The sequence below is a fragment of the Pogona vitticeps genome, chromosome 7 (assembly GCF_051106095.1).
Source record: "Pogona vitticeps strain Pit_001003342236 chromosome 7, PviZW2.1, whole genome shotgun sequence".
Taxonomy (NCBI): domain Eukaryota; kingdom Metazoa; phylum Chordata; class Lepidosauria; order Squamata; family Agamidae; genus Pogona; species Pogona vitticeps.
Window position 1 is genome coordinate 6,448,168 of NC_135789.1, and position 9,828 is coordinate 6,457,995.

Consider the following 9,828-nt stretch of genomic DNA (forward strand, 5'->3'; position numbering starts at 1 on the left):
TTTATGCCTGTGTTTTTCCCCCCCTTTAAGAGGGAAAGAGTGGTTATAAAAATCCAGGAAGCAGAAGACAAGGAAACGATACAAAGCCAGAGAAGCAGAGCAAAGGAGAAGAAAACGGAGCATACAAGGACCTTGGAAATAATTACATGTATTTATCCATCTGAGTATCCATGGATTTCCCAACCTCCTTCTCCATGTCTAGTGCCTTCAGGTTGAGCTCTGATGATCAGGAAGGATTTGGGGAACTTTTTCATGCAAAAATTGTCCTCTCTCTTGTACTGGAAAGAAAAATCTTCTGCAAGAAGGAGATTGATCAGAAAATGTCCCTTTCCCCCCCCTTCCCCCAATAGCCGTCTTTCTGCAACTTAGGATTTCTCTATTTCTCTTCAAAGGGGTTGCCGAGAGTCTAGTCAGCAAGTGCTAAAATGCAGTGAAGCCAACGGAGGTCCTTTCAAGCACCCTCGATGCCACTGGGCTGGTTGGCTTCTCAACAGCTTCAGAACATGGCAATGCTCGGGAGCAGATGCTGGCCTGGCGGTCCCCTGGCGCTTCCAACCTGAGGTCTCTCCATCTCCCCCAGGCCATGCCAAAACTTCTTCTCTCTCTCAGCCTTGCCCGGTTGCTTTCTTAGAGCAAATGAGACTCAGGAGGAGGAGGAGGAAAGATGGAAAGGGTGGGAGCACCAGAGAGGGAGGGAAGGAGGGAGGGAGGGAGAAGAGCTTCTTCAGATGCACGCTCTTAAACTGCTCGCAGTAGAAGGAGGAAACGAATAGAAAGAGATGGGCGGAAAAGCCATCACAATGTCTGCTGAGTTCTCTCCCACATGCTAATGGATGCTCTTTTTTTTCTCCCTCCTGTCGATCAAGCCCTTCTGTCGATCAATCTGTTGTTGTGTGAGATGCCCGACTACCACAACCTCCCGGAGATGTTGGAAACAAACAAACAAACAAGAGGGCTATCCATCACTCCCTTCCCTGCTTTGTCACTTGGAGGGGGAAAGAGAGGGAAAAAAGCTCCCAGTAAACAGGCTGCTCATGTAATAACATACTTTTTCTATTTAAAGAAACTGCTGGTGCCCAGACTTCCCAACAAGAACCATAGATTCGCCTCATGAGCACCTAAAGAAGCTGGGAATAATGGCCAAGACTGGTCAATCTGGATAATTTCAATTCATGATTGGACCTTTGGCAGAATCATCATCATCATCATCATCATCATCATCATCATCATCATCATCATCATCATCTCAGAACTGCAGAGTTGCAAGGGATCCCAACCTCTGACTCTGCAGCCAGAGACCTCAACGGCTGAGCTATTAAGAAGAGAGAATTGTTCTTGGAATGCAAGAATTTTTGGGGAAGGAAGACATGCTGGCATCCAGCGCTAGAGAAATTTCTTCGCTGGATTCTTGTGAGAGGCTTACTGGGAGAGATTAGATTGTCCCTGGCCAAAAGCCCAAAGTAATTCACTCACAGGTCACAAATCGCGGATTTATAAATATATTAGCAAGGGCAGAATGATGTTATATTTCAGAAGTAACATTTGTGAGCGGTTGTCAAGCCCCTTGGTTGGTGTAGCAAGAAATGTGTTCCCTTGTTTCCTGGCGCCTCCCAAAACTACCCAATATTAGAAATATATACTTAAAAATCATGGCTAATCTCGTAAAGTAAAGCAAAGAATTTTTTTTCAACATGAGAATGAATAGGAGCATAGAATCCTAGAATCGCTGAGTCGGAAGGGGCCTGTAAAGCCATCGGATCCAACCATCTGCTTAATGCTCAAGGCAAAGCAGACCTGACAGAAGGTTGACCAATGTTCCTTGGAATGCCTCTAGCGTTGGAGTGATCATCACCTCCTGAACCCATGGGTTCCACTGTTGTACTTCTCTAACAGTTAAGAAGTTTTTTCCCCCCTGATATTCAGCCTAAATCTGCCTTTCTGTCGCTTGAGCCCATTATGATTATTGTGTCCTGCACTCCGGGATGACCGAGAACAGATCCTGCCCCTCCTCTGTAGGATGACCTTTCAAGTCTTCGAGGACTGCTATCCTATCTCCCCTCATTAATAATAATAATGATAAACCCCTTTATGGTGATTCATGATGAGGAATGAGACAAAAAGGGCAACACATTATAAGCTTTGTCCAGTGGAGTGGTAGCAGTATTCTCAAGCATGTAAGCTTGTCCTTACCAAGAAGGAACAACTTTGAAAACGGTTTAAACCGGTTGTGTCAGAAACTCCTGGCTTCATTATCCCAAACTTTCGACCAACGTCAAGAGGAAACTGCCTTAGGCTTTCTTAAACATTGGGAGTCTTGATGCAGATTTTCTGGTACCCACCCTGATAGACAAATAGCTCCTGATCACACTGGCGATTCTCTCCAGATTAATGAGATGGTTGCTCTTTAACCTTCTTAAGTCAGGAGCCCATGGAGTCCCGTGCCTTTCAAACCGGCAACGACAAGCTGCAGATTTAAAGATGTCTCCTTCATCCACCGTGTGTTCACATGATACCTTGAGACTCAGAAGATGTCGAAAGAGAAGGAAACCTTTCTCGCAAGTTTTCTGAGGGAAACTTGCCTCACATTATTTTGAAGCCCGCATGACATGGAGGGGCAAGGACGGCTTAACAACGTCTGCCCAGGAAAGCTCAGCAAGTAGACCTCTAGTTGTACAGCATTTTCATACGAAGAATCTGTTGGAGTATGTGCAACCTCGCATGCTGTTTCTAGTGGGTGTGGATGGGAGGGACCTTTCTGGACTGGGGCGACTGTCAATCTCTCCAGCACTAACCAATTCAAAGAGAGCACCACCTCTCTGCTTCTCCCCCCCCCACTCTGTTTGTTGGAAGTAGTAGTCTGTTGATCTCCAACCGTAAGTAAAGAAACATACTTTATTCTTTTTCCTATTAATGTCCTAGAGTGAGTTACTGAGACTGTAAGTGCCAGTTGATGAGTAAACGGGTGACCTAACCTGGGGAGGTTGAAGCTATTCTGCTGTGAATCCTGCCTTTCTGGTGTGCAGCAAGAGGAATATAATCCAAAATTCAAAACTGCCACATATCTGAAGAATCTTGCTAAAGAATTTTGCCAAAAGTTATTTTAAAAAATTATTTTTAAAGACATTGATGGAAATTCCTCGCCATCGGTACTGACCAAATCCAAACAGCAAAATGACACCCGCTGTGTATTATATCTAGCTGCTGTGTGTCTGTTGGACATTCCTCATCTAAAGATGCTTCTGACTGAAAGCAAATTTCACTTCACAAACACAGCCGTAAACACACAGGGCTAAAATCCAGATGAGACATTTCTCTTGAGTTCTTCTGGTTGAATTTATGAAGAAACCTTGGTCTCCTCTTGAGGGCCCCCTTTGGAGAGATTGATAATGGACTGCCCTTTGGGTCTCCCCCTTAGAAGGGAGACAAGAAGGGGATGCGCATGACGTGTTCACAATCCACGAATAAGGGGAATGGACCAAGAAAGCTCATGAGTCACATTATGGCTGCAATCCTGTTGCTTAGACTAGCAAATCCCAGTACAATAGACCTGTTGAATCGGTGGGGATTTGGTAAGTCAACCCCTTCTTAAGTGTTATTGATGCAAAGAGGCCTACTTGAGTTGCAAATTACTAAGCTAAAATAAGTCACAACTAGAGTAGGCTTGTTAGACCCAATGGAACGTATGGAGGAGCTGACTCACCACATCTCCACTGATTCAATGGGCCTCCTGTGTATGCAAGACACACAAGAGGATTTTGGCCATCATCTTTTGTTTCACTCAGCTACCTCCCCTTTGTGGTCCATCCCTGTTAGGTTTATTCACTAGGGAGGACTGCCAAGGGAGGGAGGAGGGAAGCAAATTAGAATCCCCTTATTCCTATATATCCATACCTTGGGGGAAAATATTATTTTAATTTTCTCTCTCTCTCAATCTCTCTCTCTCTCTCTCTCACACACACACACACACACACACCAAGGCAGGTAAGTTTTCATATGTACATGACAGACAGGAGCCTTTTGTAGGCAGGAGTGGTTAGGTTGAGCTCAAAGTGGGGGTGGACTCCCACATGACTTTACGGATGAGCTGCCCTGGATAGTGTAAATAAATATCTGTCAATCGATTATACGGTTGCTTCTGACATTCAAAAAGGGAACATGAAACATTTATAATTGATAAACCCGAATCATTAAGCATCAATGAGAATCAGCTTCCTTTAATGAATGTTGCTGGTGGATAGCGGAGTGGTTTAGGCCTCTGGCTGCAGAAGCCGAAGCTGGGAGTTCAGTTCTTCTCTATGCATTCCGGAAGAGCCAGCCTGGGTAGCCTTGGGCAAGCTGCACCATCCTAGGGCACCCCCTGGAGGAAGGGAAGGGTAAAATCATTTTTGAGGACTCCCTACCTGAAAAGGATCGCCATAAGTCAGAATTGACTTGAGAGCACACAATAACTCATATTAGCAGGAAAACAGCCAGGTTGGTATATAAAGACATAAAGAGATAACCCAAGGTTAGCTTTTTGTTACCTAGAGAATGAGTGGATCTCTGCCTCTTACAGAACACACATTCACACTAGCACACAAACACTCATGTTTCACAGAGCAGGTTCAGCTTTACTTTAGGTAAAAGTAGAAAAATCAACACTAACTTCAATCATAAATTTGCCCATTGGGTCCAGGGGATGCTCAGGAGGGCTAGGAAGGTGCTGCTGCTGATGCATGATGATGATGCATGCTAGAACAACTACATGACCACCTGAACTTGCATCTGTGTAGTTCATGGACACAGGTGGGATCTGAGATCAATCGATCCATTGGTCAAAAAGACAATGGCCAAAATCCTGGCATAAATGGGATTTGGTGTTGGAAATATTTCCTTTAAATGAATCTAATCTAATTAGTTTAAACTATACTAATTAAAATAACTCCAAGGCTCCCCAGGGCTCCCTTTGGCTTAGAGAAGACTTTGGGAGCCTCAACAATTGGGGTGGGTGGGCTTTAATTGTCACAAAACATTGCTGGGCCAGTTGTGGTTCCCCCCCCAAAAAAACCCTACTTTGCTGGGGGGGGTGAGGGGCTAGGAGAGCCATCCTGCCTACTCCATAGTTCCATAAAGAGAAAAGGAAGGTGCTATTTGTAGATAGGATAAATAAGGGGTTTTAAAAAACCTAGTAGAAAAGACAATAATGCTAGGAAAAGTTGAAGGCAGCAGGAGAAGAGGAAGACCAAATGTGAGATGGTTTTCCTCAATAGAGGAAGCCACAGCCTTGAGTTTGCAAGAACTGAGCAAGGCTGTGAATGACTGGACATTTCGGAAGCCACTGATTCATAGGGCTGCCATAGATCAGAGGTGACTCAATGCCATGTAAAAGCAACAATAAAGATAAAAAATCTTGGTTCTCCCTTGGAGAATACATATTCAGAACCACATGACATAGTTTCCAAACTGGTGTGCAGCCCTTGCTTTGGACTACATCTCCCATAATTCAATGGACAAGTGCATGGATATTTCTGCAAGTACCAGGGCCAGATTACAGGTATATACGGATGCATGTGCAATTTAGATATCAAAAGAAAATTGAAACTCTGAAGTTCACTTACCTGCAATTAGCAGAGATCTATATCTGAAACAGTGGAGGAAGGCGCTAAGACATGATACGGATGGCAATATCCTACTTGTATCCACCATCATCTTCCGTGGTTCTAGGGTGCAGAGTTTACATCCGGTGTATTTCCTTCTTGTCTATGTAGCAGGCTTCCTCACTCACAGGTGCCCTGGGATGCCCGAAGAATATGAATGCTGTTTAGGAGGGATGGAATGAAAGGTTAATTGCTCTCCTCCCCTGCAATTCATCCAATCACATATGGTGGGTGTGGCCTTTTGCATTGTTTGCAAATCCCATTGGGTTTCTCAGGTTTTAGTCAGGTTTGGTCTATTGAAAACAAAACAACACAACACATCTAGTGACTGATGAAGTTGAAGGAAATCTATCTTCCTTTGTCAATGTGTCTACTTTAGAGAAAGTGTGGTTACTGTTCTCTGTGTGTAATTTTTCACACTGGAGGAGTGTGAAAAATTTTCCACACAATCTTCCACTGGAGGAGATGGAGCTTTGAAGCATTGAATACTTGTTCAGCCGTGTTTCCACAGCCATGTGGGATTTGAACCCAGATCTCTTGAATCCTAGTCCAATGCTGCATACACAACATCACACTAGCTCTCAAAGTTCTATCATACATAAAATGGAAGTCCCCCAATGCATAACCAGACGCAAAGGTTTCTCTCCATTTTCTCTAGACATCTGTTAGGTCACAGCCAAATATTATGGGATAGAAGGATGAAGGCCTCACAGCGGGAATTCCACAAGACCAGGACTGCATGATTCACTCACGTCTTCCTTCCACAGCCTTCAGACGGTTGCTTATAATTTGTGTTCTTGAAGTAGCCGATCCAGTTGGAAACTACTGAAAATTAATCAGAAAAGATAATTTAGTAGGCTCTCATTTTAAATGCTTAAACTGTCATTGATTGTTCATCACTTTGATAGATTTCCAGCATTAGTGAACAGTTGGGTATGAAGTTACATGCCTTTAAGCAAATCCTCTGGGACAAATGAGCAGCTGCTCTTCCATTTTTTCTCTTTCCCCTTAGCAGTTCGCTGTCACTCGGTAGTTTAAGTCTCTGGCTGCCAAGTCAGAGGTTGGGAGTTCAATTCCCCACTTCTGCCTCCTTGACAGGGGCTGGACTCAAGGATTCATAGGGTCTCTTCCACCTCTGCAGTTCTAAGATGATGGGGATAGTACTTGTTCAGAGTTATCCCTCCCCTTTCACCAGATCTAGAGAAGAAATGCTGCCAACTTTGGTTTGGCCATTGAGACGCATCCCCATATGGAAAGAAGGTCCATAAATGTAGGCATAAATAAGAACAAAACTATTTTATTGGATTGGAATACTAGCTCATCTGTTGTTCCTTCTTCCTTGGCAATTCCCAGTCCTTTTATTTCTTCTTGTTTTTTTTCCTTCCATCTGTTGTGAAGGCTAAAGCAATGGCAGGTCATGAATCTACATTTGGTTGGGATTTCATCCGAACTTTAAAGGACCTGTCCAGGGTGCTGATCTCCACTGATGCTAAGTGATTTTGTAAGTTTGAAATTATATCCATCTGGCCCATGTTTGGATAAGTGCTTATAGAAGAAGATGCATCTGACCATAAAAGACCTCCAAAGTATTGTTCTGTTGAAGCGGCGATCCCCATTGTTAGACCATTTAGATACATTTCCACTTGTCCCTTTCCTTCTCCATTTTCTATACAAAAGTTCCCAATGGAAGCATGGCATAAAACCAATGGACATTTTAGCTCACCCAGTTGGCGTGCCTCTGCCTCTTCACCCCGAGGGGGTCACTCACCGGCCTTCACTCCCATGATAACTTCTGTTTTTATCTTGCAGAAAGGTTTATTAAGAGAAATTTAATTGGATCGCTTCAGCCAACCTTTAAGTCAGCCCCAGCCAGTTGAGAAGGCAGTTAATTAGGATAATAATAATCACCATCTGGGTCCATTAAGGGCAGAGACAGTGTGGAACCTTCACAGAGAGCTAATTGCATATTTCATTGTTGTGTTAAAGACCACTTTGATTAGGGAAAGTGCATTAGAGACCACCGTATTTCAAATCCAGCCACCTGCACCTGGACATGACTTCAGAGAAGAAGTAAACAATCATGTTGTATGGGATGATATTAGGATGTCACAATGAAAAAAGTTGTGCATGCCTTAGATAAGCCATTGAAATATCATATCTAGGTACATACCCTACATTTATCCTAACTTCCAGCCCCAAACCTCTGTGTTCCTTTTTGCCACAGTTTTTTTAAAATGCTAGCAGGTTGGGCTACAGGTTTGGAATGGTATCATTGGTTAGTCTTTGCATCCCAGGAATCTGGCTGTTGCCTTCTGGGGAAAATACCGAAGAGTTGGTTTAGAAACAACCATCCAATGTGGACTCACCATGCTGGTTGCATGGCAGGAAATTAGACTCCAAGCTTTGCTGGATGAGCTTCATGGACCCATTGATGTAGGAGGTGACCCACCAAACCAGTCATCAACAAGATTCTCTTCAAACCTGAAGCCAGCCTGGGTTCTTAGTAGAAATTCTACACAGGTTTTCCCTCCCCCCAATATAATTTGGAAGCAGTTTATCTCTGTTGGAAAAAGAAACATGGAAGAAAGCTTCTGTTCTCATCTTTACACTTTCCATCCTTTCTCTGTCACTCCCTTCCTTCCCTTCCTCTTCTTCCTTAGTGTTGCTGCAGAGGTCTTCTGCTGTAGACCTGCGGCTGCAAGAGTGCCAGATATTGGGGGACTTCAGTGATTGAATCAGTGACTTTACAGTAGGAAAGGCAAAAGAACATTCCTTTCTAAATTTACTTTCCCTCTCCACTGGTGCCAGCTCAGCATCTTCTTTGGCTTCTAGGAGCCACTTTCTCATCTGTCACATTAGCTCAAACCAAGCCTGAACTTTCTCTGGAGGCCAAAATGTTGAAATTGAAGCTGTCCTACTTTGGGCACATTGGGGGGAGATAGGATCTTTGGGGGGAAAAAAGCAACCCCAATCATGCTGGGAAAGGTGGAAGGCAGCAGGAAAAGAGGAAGTCCAAACATGAGATGGATTGACTCCCTTATGGAACCCACAGGGGTGACTTTGCAAGAAATGAGCAGGGCTGTTGACGAGAGGACATTTTGGAGAGCATCCATTCATTGCAGATTCATTCAAAAAAACCTGATGGCCCATAACAACCACAACGAGCATCTCAGCAGACAAACTTTGTCTAAATCAAACATTCCAATGGAAGATCTGTGGTAATTCTGTATGACATACTTACTGGAATCCATCATCAGGCTACACCCAGCCAGAGTGGATAGTGTGTCTGCTTATGTGGAAACCTTGAGTGTCAGAAGTCAGTCTTTACCAGAAATAATGGCTGAGCTTCTCAGCATAGCGATGAGTCCAGGAGCATCTCCAGAAAGGTAAAGGTAAAGGTTCCCCTTGACAATTTTTGTCCAGTCGTGTTCGACTCTAGGGGGCGGTGCTCATCCCCGTTTCCAAGCCATAGAGCCAGCGTTTTGTCCAAAGACTATCTTCCGTGGTCACATGGCCAGTGTGACTTAGACAGGGAACGCTGTTATCTTCCCACCGAGGTGGTCCCTATTGATCTACTTGCATTTGCATGCTTTCAAACCGCTAGGTTGGCAGGAGCTGGGACAAGCGACGGGCGCTCACTCCGTCGCGTGGATTCGATCTTACGACTGCTTGGTCTTCTGACCCTGCAGCACAGGCTTCTGCGGTTTAGCCCTTCAAAAGAGTGCAAAGCCTGTTCCCTCTTAGATTTTTTAAATCTTTAACAAGATCATTACTTTTGACCCATGAAACCTTGATCTGAAATCATTTCCCTTGCATGGCTGGGGGAAAAACATAAAGAGAGAACCCACCTATTTTTTCTCTCCTATTTGTGGGCTGATGAGATTTCTCTAGACCCCAGCAAATGTGCCTCTGAAATAGCCTGTTTTATTTTCGGTGACATTGACAAATAGCTTCGGTGAACTGGCTGATTCTGAGGCAGACTGGTTAAGCCCAAATGTGATTAAGGAGCCACCTCTCACAAGGCAAGACTGGGATCTAGGGGAAATTTTGCATAACACATTAAATTAATGAGGACACGCTGGCTCCTGAGAACCTCGGCAAATTGGAAATTGCTTGATGCGCACGGCAAAGCGAACGATAACGCAGTTTTCCAATCTCGCCTGAGGAGATGTTAGAGAAGCAAAATGGCTTT

General features: G+C 44.1%; 1 protein-coding gene across 1 annotated transcript in view; it reads right to left on the minus strand.

The window, feature by feature from the left end:
- Positions 1-773, minus strand: part of MMEL1 (membrane metalloendopeptidase like 1) — a 30,932-nt gene extending 30,159 nt beyond the window's left edge. Inside the window, exon 1 of the mRNA XM_020810426.3 lies at positions 147-773. Coding sequence (XP_020666085.3) covers positions 147-196 — 50 coding nt within the window. The 5' untranslated portion in view covers positions 197-773. The remainder of the gene's footprint in view (positions 1-146) is intronic.
- Between the last annotated feature and the right edge of the window lie 9,055 nt (positions 774-9,828).